The sequence below is a fragment of the Limanda limanda genome, chromosome 8 (assembly GCF_963576545.1).
Source record: "Limanda limanda chromosome 8, fLimLim1.1, whole genome shotgun sequence".
Lineage (NCBI taxonomy): Eukaryota > Metazoa > Chordata > Actinopteri > Pleuronectiformes > Pleuronectidae > Limanda > Limanda limanda.
This window is the reverse complement of record NC_083643.1, coordinates 4,352,232-4,369,296: the sequence shown is the minus strand read 5'-3', so window position 1 is coordinate 4,369,296 and position 17,065 is coordinate 4,352,232. Positions and strand designations below refer to the sequence as shown.

At 41.6% G+C, this 17,065-nt stretch overlaps 1 protein-coding gene across 1 annotated transcript; it reads right to left on the bottom strand.

The window, feature by feature from the left end:
- Positions 1 to 2,214: 2,214 nt before the first annotated feature.
- On the bottom strand, positions 2,215 to 17,065 carry calb2a (calbindin 2a). Its single transcript, XM_061076460.1, has 11 exons — positions 16,972 to 17,065; positions 12,763 to 12,839; positions 12,580 to 12,669; positions 11,240 to 11,320; positions 9,017 to 9,073; positions 6,799 to 6,876; positions 5,229 to 5,284; positions 5,076 to 5,115; positions 4,854 to 4,907; positions 3,191 to 3,262; positions 2,215 to 2,331 (listed from the first exon to the last, which is right to left on the bottom strand). The coding sequence occupies exons 1-11, from the start codon at positions 17,063 to 17,065 to the stop codon at positions 2,215 to 2,217; spliced, it is 816 nt and encodes a 271-aa protein (XP_060932443.1).

Below are 17,065 nucleotides of genomic sequence, written 5' to 3'. Positions count from 1 at the left end.
GAAACCTGTCTCGGGTTTCATTGCACTTCGGTGATGATCTGTTTTTCAAAGAGAGCATCGAACGGTACATGTTAAAAGCAAGAGAGGAGGCTTTGAAACGTTCTAGTCGTGCGGAACATCCTCTGTGGACCAGTTTGGCGTTCGTGTTCTCCTCAGCCCACGCGTGTTGTGAAGGATGCAGCCCCTGAATCTGGACCCATCTTGTATTTCTGTGCAGCTTATTACCTATAACTCTTCTCTACGTGTGCTTCATGTGCACATCTTCACATTTAATACTTGAGCCTAATTTTATCTGTATTTTTCCCTTGTTTCACTGCTTTCATTAAACAGTTTCACTTTGATCAACACTGTTAAATACAACTCATATTGTTAAATACATATTTCTGCCTCGGTGATATCTACTCTCCTCGTGCAGCTGCATTACACATAAAGATTTCAATGCTTCTGATTAATTGATGTGGGTTTGCACCCGCTCCACAGCGAGATGGGAGCTTGTGCGCTTGCTGTATAATTCAGATTGCTTTAAAAGCATGTCAACTCAATTACTGGGGTTTTACTAGAAATATCATGTCCTGTCCTACTGTCTTAGAGGAAACATCTCAGCTCAGGAGCAGGGAAAAGCCTCCCAGCCTGGATTCAGCTGGAAAAGACAAAGACTTCCGGTTTCCTGCTGGAAAAAAGCCCAAAGTTTTTTAGGTTGTCAGTTTGGATCATTGTTAAAGTTAAGTTTACTGCGGGCGTTGTGTAATAGACTTTGTCCTCAAGTTTCTATTGACATTTAAAGCTTCTGGGACGCCATAATAACAGTTGGAGCAAATTAAATCAGCTCTTTTCAAATTATATTTTTACATTATTTAACAGATTTTAACCTTTTTAGACTTTTTAAGCCTGAAATGCTGTTGATTCATGAATGACAGGAAAGCCGACTAAAATTTTTCCTACATCTATTTCAGAAAGTGCTTTCAATGCGGCTTCTTATATTTCATGTCTTTCACTCTGAAGGAAAAACACGGCCTCACGAAGGTTTGATTACCCACGAGGGACAAAGACGTCTCAATGCAGATAAAGTCATGGAGCTCATTGGACATTTTTCCTATCCTCTTCTTGATTTCAATAAACACAAAACAATTGAAGTTGCTGGTCGTGTCTCTCTACTTCACTGTAGATTTACTACATGAAGTGGCTCTTTTTCTCCACTGCATCCCTCGTTAATCCTTTTTATGCTATAGTTTTACGCTGCTGCTGCCTCCCAACTGCTCCCTCGAAGGCAGGGGAGCAGTTTAAAGCCGGGGGACCTTGATTAAATAGGCGAGCCTGTGTGCAGAAGGTCAGTGCAACAGAAAGTAATCAGGGGATGTGACACTGGAGAGAATGACACAGCACTGAATGGTTGCTGACTGCGCGAGTTTGAATCAAGTCTGCAGAATCACATTAACAAAACTTATTTTTATCTTAAGAGATTTTATTAATATTTTCAATTGACAGTATCAGCCAAAAACAATCATTGAAAATGAAAAATCATATCATGGCAATGGGACAGAGGAGTTTGAATGGAATAGAGGACATCGGGACAATAAGAAGTGGAAAATTCAATATCGGTTCCATCACAGACTATAAATTCAAATAGAGCTGTCTGCAGTTTGGTAAGACTATATATATATATATATATACATAAATATATATATGTATATTGGATCTAATTTAAAGTTGACAGAGCGAGGGGATGGAGGGGTCAATGAAGCTTGGGTCAAGGTTCAGGGTTTATCAACTGGTCATTTCTGTGGGATAAGGGGTTTTGGCTTTTGGTCAGGAGTTGCAAGTCAGGCACAGCATGGGCGGCAGAGACGGGGATGAGGTCAGAGGTCAGAAACGGTAGAGGACACGGTCGGGAGAGTCGAGAAGGCAAAAAGCTAGAGGTTGTCAGAGAGGTCATTGTCGGGGGGTTGGGGGGGGGAGGAGTCAGGCTGCCGAAGAATAGGGGTTTTAAGAGAGAAGAGCTGTTGCGTGCTGCCAGTGCCCTTATCATTCTTACTGAAGATGCAACTTTTGGGGCGGGTTGGCGGGGACATGATGGGGGGGGGGGGGAGGTGGGAGTGTCCGGTACATGCACCTGGTTTACACTGCCAGGCAGCTGGAGGTGGAGGAGGGGTGGTCTCAGGAGAGCAGGGCGGGGCAGGCAGAGAAAATGATGTTATGCAACAAGAGAGGAGAAAGTCAGGGGATGGGCTCCCTGCAGAGGACGATCTCCAGCTCGCCACGGTACAGCTTCCCTCCATCAGACAGGTTCATGATGCTCTGCTTGTAGCCCGACAGGTTCTTCAGGTCCACCTCCTGAACACGGGGGGGGGGGGGGGTAACATGGAGTCAGGAAAGCGGATTACTCAGGAAGAAATACTAATTCTTTATCTGAATAAAAACCAAGGTTATATCCAGGTACAAGTTACTAAAAATAACTTGAGCCTATACAGACAAACTACAAATCTCTTGGTGAAGTAAAGCTGGGTTGTGTTGAGCTGACAGTTCAAGTTACAGTATTTTTTTCAGGTCCATCTTGTTGTTTTTTTAACCAGAAGTAACCATATTTGGAGTAGTAGGGGGTGGAGCCTGACTCCACGCCCACCTACACATTAACCTGCACCCATTGGTCGTTACTAGATGTCATGCCCCAATACACATGGAGCTTTATGGGCAATTTAACTCCAAAGGGACCATAATTTATAAAATGAACATCAGCTGTATTGAAGAAGACTTGAAACTAGAGATTGAGGCATAAACTCCTTTGGAAAATATCTACTGACGTTATAAATCAAGGTAAAAGTAAAATAATTTTCTCATAGACGAGAAAACGGACTACTTGCTGCAACAAGTGGATTTGCCCTCTGCTGGTCATTCGAGAGAATGCAGGTTTCACGCACGTCTGTATTGGCTTGATTTTGTTAATTCAGATTTATTATCTGCTGATCAGAAATGTTTGTGTTTGAGATTTTTAAACCCTTTAACTGCCAGCTAACTTTTTCATCCTCGTCCAGTGACGTTGCACCAAAACTAAGACACACAATAAATAACCTTATAACCCTGAATCATTCGCTGGGATGAATAAAATGTGCGATCTGAGTTTTTGCTCTTACATTTCACAGTGTGTAAAAAGTGAACAATTGCATGTGACCTCTTTCCAAAGCCCTCATCTCACCTTCTTGTGTTTCTGGTAAAGGTCTCGTAGCAGAGCATCTAACTCCTGCTCGTCGATGTAGCCGTTCCCATCCTGAAAGAATCAGAAACACACAGTGAGGACAAGGGAAAGAAGGACAAGATCATTGAGAGACAGTGAGAAGACTGAAGATGCTTGGATTCTGAGCTTCTTGATTTTTGGTGCAGTGCTCGGCTGCTTGACTTCATTCAATATTTCATGGCTGCCGTTATAAATGCACCAGCCAAATGGCCATTCATGAATAATGATTTAAAAACGACTTCCCATTCACAACCCTGTAAAGACGGTTTGCTGTAAAGTGCAGCCACTCCGCTAATTAATGAGTTATGTGTCACATTCTGGACAGTCTCAGTCCAAAATGTTGGAAATTCTCCTTTGGCAAGTGGCACAAAACCATGTTCTGCTCATCTCGGCTCAGTTTCAAGATGACTTCAGAGCGTCGCGTCTTGCCAGCTTTATTTTTTAACACTGTAGGTGCTCTGTGATGATTAGACGGAAGTGTCCCAGATCTAGAGAATAAAGTGTAAATCTATTTATTTTCCCTTTAAGGATGAAAGACCCCGGACTCTGCAGAGTTTTGGGAAAACGCAGTGACATCAGGTATCGGCCAGTCCCTCTAAGTTGCACACCATCTTGCATTTCAGATGTTTTCAAGGCCTTGCACAGTTTGGGGCGGTGGCACAGTGAGCACTGTGAGCCATGTCAGTGTCCAGCTGACCGGCCACAGTTCGGCCCGAGCACGATGTCTCAGCATCAGTGACGGCAGCTGCCTGCGTTTCAGCTGCGAGGGCTGAGCTCATAACAATTTGATGAAACTAATTACACACACAAATGGTGGTGCGCTGTTCACAGTGTGTCTACATGAATGGACCGGACCACTGGATCATCCATAATTGAATATTCAACCCCGTCCTCAGCAAGAGCGACTGCAAGCCCTCAGACCAACGAGCCACGACATGAGCTCACGCAAGCCCCCCCCCCCCCACTGCTGTGAAGCATTGCTCTATTCTGACTTCACGCTCTCCGACCTTTAATGCCAAGGCTCATATACGTACTGACTGAGACCGAGACACTTGCAGGAATTTTATATGTTCAATATAACACAACATGTAGTACTTTATATAGATTAGGTTTAAATCTTTTAGAAAATCTTTGATGATTGAACTTGGATAGAAAACCAGGAGAAACTTCTGCATTTATAAAGATCTTTTCTAGACTTGATCACCACTCAAAGCTTGTTATACAGTTTATTGCCATTCACCCACTCACACACACATTCATACAAAGCATCTATGGGCAGCACTTTTTCTATGAGGGACATGCATCAGGGAATGAACGGGATTGAACCTTTTGGTTAGGGGACAACCACTCTACCCCCTCGGCCACTGCCGCACCCTAAGATGTAAGAGACAAAACTGACTAGGCTACAATACACCAGTGGTTCTCAAACTAGTGGTCGGGACCCCCTGGGGGCTTGTGAGACCCCAAGGGGAGAAGTTCGTGAGATTATGTTCAAAAATCAAATAAAATGAATAGAAATAAAACAATTAGAAAAAGGCACATTTTGAACATACTTGTCAAAAGTGTAGTTTTTGAAATTGAAAGCATCTGTTTGTTATTACCACCTTAACAAAATGTCACCTACCTTATCATAGAATGTGAATATGGCATTGAACTGCTCAGTGGTCAACTTGACACCCTGTGAAACAAGATCTGATTTTCATTATCGGGCTCAGTCACAATAAAACTAAATTGAAGTTAATCATTAATATTTAAACTGGAGGCTGCAGCACATTCATTGTACACGTAATGTCACCAGTCACATTAATTATCAATGCAAACAAGCTATTTCCTGCTCGTTCCCTACCTGGAATTTGAGTAAGAAATTCTCCTGAACAGGAAGAAGCCTGCGGGAGAGAAGGACTTCATTAGCGGACACAATAGCTGTTAAATTATTCAAATCCTTCTGCAGGCGATGTGTTTCAACATTTATACAGTGAGCAGAAGCCAGTGAAATTACCTGGCCATCTCTGACAGGCCCAGCTTCCCATCTCCATTCAGATCAAACATCCGGAGCTACAAAGTGGGAGCAGAACAGAGATAGGAACAGACAGACGAGAGAAACTGAAAGCATCTGGGTTTTTTTGTGTTTTTTTTACAGGTATATTCTGTCAAGATGAAGGCAGATGTGGACCTGTGAATATCAGCGACTGGGAAATAGAATGGACATCCATAATTCATTCGCACTTTTTAACAGAGGACCAGTTAAGGTACTGTCTATAAAACTTGCATCAGATATTTCAGCCGATGAATGATGGTGAACCTTTACAGAACAGAGGTCTCAAAGTTTTAGGTGAGAGTTTCATTTAAAAAAGGAAGAAAAAAAAAAAGATTCAATTACAGTTTTTAAATGTTTTATGAAGATTTTATTAGTGGTTAACGAGATAAACGTTTAGAGTATAAATAGAGTAAAATATTGTTCTTATTGTAAAAGCCCATGCAATTAAAATGAGGAATTAGTTTTGATTTAATTAGGACAATTGAGGATATCAAAATACTGTCTGTATTCCTTCGATCATTGTGTTTCCTTCATACTGGACATGAACACATCTGTGAAGAAGCAGTGGGTATGTTGCTTAGGTAAATCAGGTCAGCTCTGGGGCTTCCAGGAAGAGGCAGCTGTGAGCACATCTGGGCTGTAAACACACGACCTGCAGGGCACAGCGGTTCATGACCACTCAGACGCACAGCGCCGCTGCCACCGGCACGAAGAAGCCTCTGAGATCCTCCAGGCCAGATATGTACACCTCTCATTAAACCTACTTATGGCTCACAGTGTTTATAGGATTCCTTCCACCAAGATGGTAGATTTCACTCAAGGGAGAAAACCACACATAGGCCTAAACCTCATCCTCGTAAAATAATCTCATCAGCAATTCAGTATTGGCTGTGTTGGGTTTTTATATATAATGCAATTCATTGACCTGATAATTGAAATATAAGTATTTTTTGCTGATAATTCGTCTGAGAAGATGAAGCTGAATACATGATGAACATTTGAGTGTTTGGACTTAACAACAGCATCACCTCTGCAATGGAGTTCATCACCAGAGTTGAAACTGCTGATGTCAGCAAGAAAGCTGCTGTTCCAAAAGCAAATAGTCCTCCCCCCCTCTGGAGGCGAACTTACCAAAGTACGAGAGTCTGACCTTGCTGCTCCTGCTATTGGAAAACTCTTATTGTTTACTTTGCTCATTCCTTTGCTAGCAAACTACGCAAAACTGCAAAAACAAATAACTGATAAAAGAATCTGGAGTGCTAAGGAGAAGCCACAAGGTGAATAGCAATAAGGTTATTTATTGTAATTTAAATTACTTAGAGAGATGCAGATGAATAGTAAGCATCTTATTTGGGTTTTTTATCCTGACGTTACCGTATTGAAACCCTTTTCTGAGCTGACAGAAGTACTACGATATACAATCTGTTCTAGTTTATTACAATTTGTTGCAAGGAATACACTAAAATATGTCAATGCGAAATGTGGGCTTCTCCTGAGTATGTACGAGTCCACGTGTGAGTGTGGGTCTTACTATGGTCTGTGTGTACTCCTGCAGCTTCTGGTCATCGTAGTGTCTGTTGGCCTTCTGCAGCAGGTCTGACAGGAAGCCCTGAGGACGGAGAAAGAAACCGACATGAGCAAGAACAAGGAGAGATGTGGCAAACACAAAAAACACAAAAACTATGAAAGAGCTTTAATTAACGTTATAAGATAAAATACAAACTTTAGATTCAATGGCACCATCAGAATGTACATTAGTAACATATAGTGAAAGTCGTTTCATCATTCTGCGATTTCATATTTCAATGTACAGAAAAATCTCTTGTAAACAAAAAATACTGTAAAGTTACACATTTTTTTAATGACAATAAGTAAAGTACGAACAACGATAGTAAATAAGAGCACGGTTTAATATATTCTAAATATTTAGAAAGTTAAAAATAATGAATGATAGATGAAAGTAAAAAAGCAAAAGAACAAGGACAAAAGATAAGAAAAGGTAAAAAGATAAATGAGTGAATTGGTATTTTATGACTTTATTTTGTGTTTTGTATATAAAAGCTTAATCTGCAAGGTAAAAAGTAACTGCAGTCATTATATAGAGTAAATGTGTAAAGTGAAAATACTCAAATATTATATTATACTCTTATAATACAGTAACTGAGTCAATAAACTAAAATATTGTCCACGTCTGCTCACAGTCATCGGGTCAGAAACACGTCTGCCATCTGGATTTTCCCAAAGCTATTTAAAAAGCCACACCTGAGTAGCTCATCTGCACCTGGTCAGCTGGAAGAGATGCGATCCCATAACAACCGGAGCAGCCTAATCCGAACACGCAGACTCACTGACCCCATTAAAGCTCGACTCCCGTGTGGCGCTTTTCCTTTATGTGATTTGACACAACGTTTCCAGGAGGTGCTGAAGTGAATAATATTTGTGCGAATTGTGGATCTTTTTGCATATGAATCCTCACCTGAACAGAATTGGTCATTGGGGAATTTCCCGTTGGTGCAGCCACTTAACTGTCGTCTGTCAAAGCTGAGGCCTGGTTCTAAACACGCCCTCACGCTCACATGGAAACAAGGCGACGCACTGAAACCTCTCAGGGCAACACTGGACGTTTTTAGCTCAGTTGTTACTTGATGGCCCTGACAGTGAAAATCCTGCAGCTTGGATTCAGTCAGTTTCTCATCTTTTCTTAGAGAATCTTTGAAGTCAGATAAGAAAGTAAATATTTTGTTGCGTTCGCATTTAAAGAATCAAAACTCCTGGAAAAACGCTTATTCGGTTTCTTTGCTAATTAGTTGACATTATTGCCACGACTGAGCAACGACGAAACACTCACATGTACGAATTGGAGACATGTGGACGACATGACTGTGCACCAAAAGTGAAGCTAAACTGTCTTGATCGCCCCCTGGCTGCAGATTAGGTCATAAACCCTGATTCCTCCATGTTAGTGGACGGGACAGAGTCCAATCTCAAAAGTCAAAGAACACTTTGAATACATTTTTCTCAAGGATGGAACGAGTCATTTCTTAGGTCGTCCTTATTACGATTGTTCATGTTTATGGTAAGTTTGGTTTTAATTTGTTATTTGATGCAATTAATAAAGGGTGAAAAGCAGTGATTGACAGCTGAGACTGACTCATGATTGGTAGATGTTTGGTTGCTTCTCTTGTCTTGTGTAATGATGAGGTTGAATAAAGCTCAATCAAATCGGATGAATCTAGATAATTTTTCTCATACAAGCACGGGAGTGGTATCAATGTTCTCCGCGGATAGTTGTCTATAAAGTGAACACGAGTATTTTCCGGAGTCTTGAAGTTTTCCTTGAATTATACATACAGATTCAGAACTAATATCACAGTAAGGAAGTGACTCAGCGTATCTCGTTCTTTTCTTTTTATTAGTGCTAAACCACAAAACTGTTGGTGACTTGGCACAAATGCATACGAGTGCATTTACAACTTAAGGAAAACAAGACTTACAGTTTTGATTAGATGTAAATAAACTGTAACGGATAATAGGAAAAAACATGGGATACGGTTTGAGTCTCAGCCTCAGATGCTGTGAAACTATTTGATTAGGGTTTTGGGGAGGTGCTCTGTGAATGTGCATGGGGGGGGAAAGAAAGGAAAAAGACAAAACAAAATAAACATAAGTATATGACGACTTTAAAAAACAGATGAGTAAATAGTTTGAACACATTCTAAAGTGATGTATGACTTATCTTTATAACGTACCTTCAATTCATTTGCTTCGATGTAGCCACTGCGATCTGTGTCATATCGCCGCCACGCCTGAAAGAAATCAACAAACACTGGACTGAATTTTCTCTGATGCACAAACAACCCTTTCCTCATCCCCATCGTTATTTAACGAGACATAATTTCTCTCTGATCGACCCCCAGCTCGCTCTTTAACCGTGCTAAGAGTTAGATTCTTCTCTCGTTCCAGAGGGGGGACGACCACAGAAGAGTGGAGCCTGGCTGTAATCACACAGTTTTCTATACAATCCCGTCCCGCCCCCACAAACAGAGCGGAGGGCAGCGAGAGACAGAGAGAGAAATGAGGGAGGGAGAGAAAGTCATTTTAATTAATGTTTTAATCTAGCAGCTGTCCCTGTCCAAAGAAGGGCTCCTTATCAAAGATGGATGGCCTTTCCCCCTTTTCCTCCGCTCCTCCTCTGGGCTCTGCTGAGAGGCGCTACAGTGGTACAGTGGTTATCCATTATATATGACTCTGAAAATAGAAAGTTCTGCTTCCTCATTCTAACCCTTTAAAACCCTCTCTGCCCACTTCCCCCGCCCCGCACCCTTCGGCAAAGACTGATTAATCCCCCCACCTCTTGTTTTATGTTCTCAAACTCCAGCTCTCTTCTTCCCATCGACATTTCATTTACGTCCTCTCTGTTCGCCGCGTTCCCCCGTTTGCCCTTTGCATCCTTCTCTCTTTCCACACCTTCTTTTTCCTTCATCCTCCTTCTCTCGTTTCATTATTCCCTCTCAATTTGACACAGGAGACAAGGACAGCCTCTTCCCCACATGTAATTGGTTTATAATTGACTCCGTCCTTTCACTGCAGCAGATCTAACACAAAATCTGCCATTTTCTTATCTTCTGAAGGGGTTTTGCGGAATAAATGATTTTCCGTTCCTGGTTCCTTTCAGCTCTGCAAAGGGCTTTTTGTTACTCCAACGTTCATTCATTATTCATAATTCAGAGCAGCTCTGAACTTGTTTATGCTACTCTGCAAGTTTTCATATAAAACCGTTTCTTAAACAAACAACTCTGTTGTTACTGAAGAGACTGAAACTGGTCATTGTTATTTTCTGTTTGGTGAATTAATACAGTCAGTGATTTATCGGTTGAAACCATAAAAATCAACCAATATGAGCACTTGCGCATTTATGTTTGCTAATAAGCATCAATATGAAAACAAGGATATAGATATGATATGTTTTACAAGTATAAAATATGCTTATGTTTTCTATATTTTCTTTTTATTTACTCCCTTTACTCAGTTTTAGCATCAGCCCAATAAAAATCCATCTCAATGCCACTGTCTTGTTTAACATTTGACACAGATGTTATCATTTTAAAGTTTAAACATGTTAGTCTAGAACATATTTGTACTGGGCTAATTTTCCCTTCAACTCTTCATTTGTTTCAACTCCTGTTTCAACTCCTGCTAATATGGGCGAGCTGGCCAATCAGAGTAGACTGGGCTTTATCCAGAGAGGGGTCTTAAAGAGACAGGAGCTGAAACCAAGTGTTTGAGACAGAGGCTGAAAAGAGGAGCTGCAGCGATGGACAGTCTGAGGGCAGTTTTTAACATCAGAGCATATAACCCTTTAATAACACAATGTAAAACTATGAACCTGACTACGAGAACAAAAATTCTCCTTTAGTGCTTAATGTGTGTTGAGATTTTTACTGTAAGCTTCTCTGCATGGACCAGAAATCACATCAGGAGGGTTTTTTACTGAAGGGATTTAAACCCCAACTGCCTTTTTCCTGTCAAGCATCCGTGTAAACTGCTCAGCCACTTCTCCAGCTCATGATGGAGCAGTTGTTGTTGCTCGATTTCAAATCCTACCACTACGTCTCAACAGCAGACACAGGCAACCTTGCGCAATGGAGGCACTGAGTAGTGAGTGGTTTTCTCCACTTAATTTCACTAATTAGAATCAGACCTTCAACCAAAGACAGGGAACTAATCCGTGAAATTAGCTGGTAGGTAGAAACGAGAACATGCAAGCTGTCAGCCCTCGCATGCTCGACTGGCTCCTGACTCATTAACCATCGGCTCGTTAAAGCCAACCTGTCCTTGCTACGTTTCCCAGCGAACAAGAGGCTTTTGTGCAAGAAGTCGAAAAATATCGCAAAGAACGGATCAAATAACAGAGTTTGTTGCATTAGAAGAAACATACCGGTCCGTCCACGCTCACTCAGAAACACACTTACCACCATGAATTCGGCACTGGAGCTGACAAACTCTCTGAAGCACAGCAAGAAGTTCTCTTCAGTGGGGAGAATCTGGGCCAGCTGAGGAGACAAGTGACAGGGAAATGGAAGTGGTGAGAGCACAAGATGGTGGAGTTGAAAAGCTGGGAAAGAAAAAAATGGAGGCCGGGGAGCTTTTTGTCTGCAAGGCTTCAAATGGGAACCTCCGACATTAATAATAGAGAGACGTAACCTCAGTGGCAGGGCTATGCCTAAATTGGAATTCTTTAAAATAATGATGTTTTCGAATGCTTTATATTGGATCTTCACGACAATAATTGAAGCTAAAACTCATTTGCAGATTTTCCCGGCTGGCGGCGGATTATTGATATTGCAGAAAAACCCTCCTCTTCGCATCTCTTTCACATCTCACTCTGAAAATGGTAAAATCGAGGCGAAAGCAATATCCCGAACTGACGCTCTGCAGGGACGATAATAAAGACGGCTTTTATACCCGCCGATCTGAGTATTGATCGGGTTTCTCAATCCTCTCAGTTGAGCTGTAGTCCTCTGGCTTTGTGAATCATCTCACAGTTTTCTTTTTATAACTTTTTCTCACCAGGCAGAAAACACAAGGCTATTTTCTTCAAGTGTGGTTTTTGGCTCTGAGCCACATTTTAGTGAATTTAACAACATACAGTAATTACACATAAAGAGAACCTTTAAAAGATGGCAGTGGCCCAAAGCAATTGCATAGATTGAAGTTTGGAAAAAGTATATGAGTAATATACATCTTGTCATATTACTGCCAGCAGCAAAGTGACTGTCAATTTTGGAAGAGTATCACTTTTCTTTATTTATAGTGTTTATGCTTCTGGCCGCTGGCCATGGAAGAGAGTGAAATTAATCCTCTCATCTAACTCTGCAAGGAAGGAAGCATACATGCAAAACTTTTCTTCTAAAGGTTCAGTGCGTAAGATTTAGGTAAAAGGCAAATAGTGAATATGATGTAATCCTAGTGATGTTTGTTTCATCTAAATTGTACGATTTGTTGTTTTCAGGCTAGAATGAGCCGTTTATATTTAAATATTTTATATTTACATCATGAGCAGGCCCTCTCTACGGAGGCCGCCATGTTTTTTACAGTAGCCCAAACTGGACAAACTAAACATCTTTTGAGTTTTTATGATAACTGAAGGTTACCACAGGTTCTTTTTCATGTTTGGAAGGGGAGGGTGGGGTGAGGGGTATTCAGCTGCAACCTGCAACTTCACCACCAGATGTCACTACATTCTAAACACCGAACCTTTAATTATACAAAAGATTAAAGCATAACAACACACAAAGCTCCAGATCCTCACCTCTGACATCTCAATCCTTCCATCTTTGTTCTTATCAAACTTCTGCATGAACTCCTTCATCTTTTCTCTGAATGTGGGGTTTGAAGGGTCCTGGAAAAAAAAGATTTGCAACCAATACAAGTGAAGCTCAGTGTGTGTGTGTATGTGTGTGTGTGTTTTTTAAGTTAAAGTCCCTGTACTCACCACCCCCGCCCCTCTCCGGGCCACCTCCAGCTCCCTGAAGAAGTTCTCCAGCTCCTTCCCCTCGATGTAGCCATTACCTGGGAGACAGACAGACATGTTGATCCCAGCATCCACCACGTAGGGCTTCACTCAGTATTGCAGAAACGCAGGAAAAAAAAACATTAACTCTGATGTGGCCGGAGTGTCAAACACATCGCAGTTTTGCCGTCATCGATTCCAACATGGGTCTTTTACCAGTAACTCTGTTTCTTCCTCCTCTGGCTCAATAGATTAGACTATCGACTAACACCATGCAAACTGATCACTCCTCAAAGACTCGCTGCGTTCACAGGGTTGCACACAAGGAGAAGCTATATACGGAAAATGGCTCCTTTAGGATTCTGAAGGTGATGATCCACAAGCAGCTTCTTTTACTCCAAGAAGATCAATAACACAGAGGGGAGTTTGGCAAATGGGACTAATCAATATGGATGACAGTGTCTGGGAGAAACAAAAGTGTGAGGCATAAAATAAAGAGTAGATTTTCAGAAGAAGTTTTTAAAGATTATATTAAGTATAAAAAGTGACTATATTTTTTGAAGAACTTAAGCTTCCTCTTATCTTGTTTCACTGTGTGGTATCAGTCATCCTGTCACATTAGGTGCATGCATGTCCATCATGTTTTAGCTTTTTGGGATTCTGTGATGACAAATTCATCCTGGGGACGACATAGCAGATTTTCTCCTCGTCTCATTTTATCTTTATTCCTGGTGTTCGGGCGCCCTGACAGAAGCTATTCAGAGGACGAATGAGCAGCGCCGGCTTCGCCCAGGTAGTCTGTGAGCCGGTGCCAATATTCTATCAACAAGCATTTTGAGCGGCCGGACAGATGGCTCCAAACGATGTAACTCGCTGCTTCAATAAAACCCTGGAAGGCAGAGCGGCCTCATTAAACACTAACAAAGATTATAATGCAATCCACTTCCTCTCTGCTCCCTCTAACTCTCTGCCTCAGCCTCATCTCTGACTCCCTCTCTCTATCCCAGCAGCATCTCAGCGGCTTTGTTCTAACCATGGAAATTTTCACATGTGTGTGTGTGTGTGTGTGTGTGTGGGAATGCATGCACGCTCCTCAGTGATATGATCAAAACTCATGAGTACGAGCTGTGCTGTTTCAGTAAGTGGGACACAATGCCTTGCTGCTATCGAGCCTCCCTCCCTCCTGTGGGCTTTATTGACATTTCGCTCTCCGGAGAGTAAAGACCTGCTTGATAATTAAACAGAATAAAATGTGATTAACTACACGGCGAATGAGATAAACTGACAATAAAAATAGATTTATGAACAGATTAGAGGCCGGAGCGCTGTCATTCATTCAATACATGCAGCGGCTGTGCAGCCGGTAGATTTGTGCATGAGGGAGCGTCTGTGTTTATTCACATGCAGCATGACGTCTGTCTATCACAGCTTCATGCTGAAGGTTTGTGCTGCAGCCTGATTAGTGTGTTCTTGTTTCCCCATAGTGTCCACAATCCAGAGGCTGATCATCTACAGCGAATCAATGATGTTATATCAGTGTGCAGATGTAGGAAATCATTGCCAGTGGCTGCAGACCTCAACTCACATTTAAATCATTCACTTTAAACTACTTTTATACGGCCTCCAGTCCCCGGCGACTCTTAACAAAAAGGATAATCTGAGTAGATAATGGATGGATGGATATACGTCTTAATGAGATGGCTCATTTCAACTTGCCTGCATATACTTCAGCCTCTTAAATCTTGCAGCTGCTGCCAAAGTAAAAGCCTCACAGACCCACTTTTGGCACACTCTCTGGGATACTGCGTCGGTCTCAGGAGATTCAGTAAAAGACGCTTCTGGTTCACGTTCTAAAAAATCCAACATAGGAAATCCTCTCAAACTGGGCAGCTGTGCCAACTCATATTTCAAAGCCTAGATAAAGTGTATTTGCCTTTCAAAGCAGAGTGCAGCCCTGTCTATTCAAATGTCTTGGGCCAGGATCAAAGTTTGGTCGATTCGAGGTGAGAATTGTGTGTTAATCATCCAAGTTCCCACGTATGCAGGTAAATAAAAATAATTGACAGCAACTGTTCTATAATTAGCGAATGGAGCTGCAGTTGTTTGCTTTTGCAGCTTTGAAGTGACTGAATTGAAAAGGTTTGACGGTGACGGCAGAGGAGGATCAGAGTGGAGGAGCTGCGAGAGAGAGAGAGAGAGAGAGAGAGAGAGAGAGAGAGAGAGAGAGAGAGAGAGAGAGAGAGAGAGAGAGAGAGAGAGAGAGAGAGAGAGAGAGAGAGATGCAATCCAGATGAGATTTGATCCTGGGCCAACAGGGGAATATGAGGTTTCATCATGTGTGGGTGCATCGCCTCTTGTGTATTTTTATCTGCAACTCAGAGATGTTTACTCAATCTGAGCAAACAAATGAGTGAGTTCTCCCCTCCTGCTGCCCGAGCCACTCCCATGTATAATGAGCACAGGACAAATCAGGTGATGCACAGTGGCGTTGTATTTGATTTGCAAAGCACGATATGTAAAACACCTCCACGGGTTCGGGCTGGACAACCACACAAACACTCTGGCCAAGGAAAAAAATTTAAAAACCGAAATGACAAATTCTCTGTTTGGCTGTGAAGCCTCTGCACACCTACCACCTCCTTCTTCCACCTTGATTTCCCTGAGGAGTGTGTTTCTGCATGTGTGCATCAAAAACAGCTCCCGTTAACAATGAATTCCCAAGTGTGTGTGTGTGTGTGTGTGTGTGTGTTTGTGTGTGTGATCCAGATGACTGCGACACATCCACCTCGTTGGACATCTGGAGAAAGTTGAGTGAGCGAGCAGGACTGAGGATGTTTAATAACGACCAGTATGTCCCACATACTCACTCACTTTTCTGCTGATGATTAATGGATATTTTTAATTAGCCCGGCTGCAGCTGATAACTAATAAACCAGGGAGCTGGTTAACAGTGTCAGTTTGATCTTATCTCCTAATTAAGTGGCTCACCGAAGGGACCGGTGCTTGTTCTCCCTGCCTCTGATGCTGTAACATGAGCCAATCGTGACCAATTTGACATTTTAACAAAAGGACAACGAGATGCTGGAAATTAAATAAGATGATTTCCTCTTTTCAAATTGTCCATTGTCCACAGAAGTGTGTCCATAATCCTCCATGAGACTTTCATGACAGCAGCGCGCCTGATGAATTTGCGATAAAAAAAAAAAGGAGCTTGTCGCCCTGTCACTGTGACACAGACACGTGCACGCACAGATATTTGCAGAGTGAGATGTGAAGATTGAACAGGATGTGTGTGGATCAATACAAGAAGATGATCAAGATTGAGACCATATAGAAAAAGGGGGAGAAAGTAATACACGCTGATGATTTTATGACATTTTAATGACATAATAAATCCATAAAGCAGTGATCTATCTGCAGCCGAGACTCGACGGAGCTGCTCTTTCACTGGACACATATATCAATGCTCCTGTGAGGAGAATCACTCTCTTACTGATGATCACTGTCAGTGATTAAAGGTGATTTTAACCCACAGAAAACTACTGAAATGAAAATGTCAGGGTTTGTGTGCTCATTAGCTTCAGTATGGAACAAAGCTGCAATTACAAATTCATATGCCGCTTATACAGTATTTAGGGTCGATTTTAATACTATGACATCTTACGGTGATATATATATTAAAAAAGAATCACCTTATAGAAAATGTAAAATGACACATTGGGTTATTTAATAAATAAAAAACGATATTGTACCTATTTGGATTTTTTGCAACTTCATTCATCGATCAATTAGAAGACATGAAGACAAATCATATTTTCATCAGTTACACACTAAATAGTCCCTATATTTAATTGAATTCACTTAAATATCCCTGTAAGGCACCTAGGGTATTTTTAAAACTACAAATTGACTCTAAATAATCCCAGAAAATGATTTTCTTGTTTTCAAATTGTAAAAAATTGTGACTTTAATTTGTCAAATTCTTACTTTTGATGTGATATCATTCTTTACTATAAGATTTCTTGATAGTCTGAAGGTTGTTGGTGTTGCAGGTGCTCCTCGCTCTTTCCCCTGCATCCCTTACTATCCTCCTCATCCCTCCGTCTATCCGCTGCATTGGTAACTGATCTTCTTCATATCTCCTGGTTTCTGAGTATGGATGAACTTTAGAGAGAGAGACACAAGTCCTACCGTCAGCGTCGAAGTGTTTCCAGATGTCCAGGAACTGAGACGCGGTGAGCTCAGCCAGATGCAGGTGAGGAGGCTGCTGTGCTTTGTTGGCCAT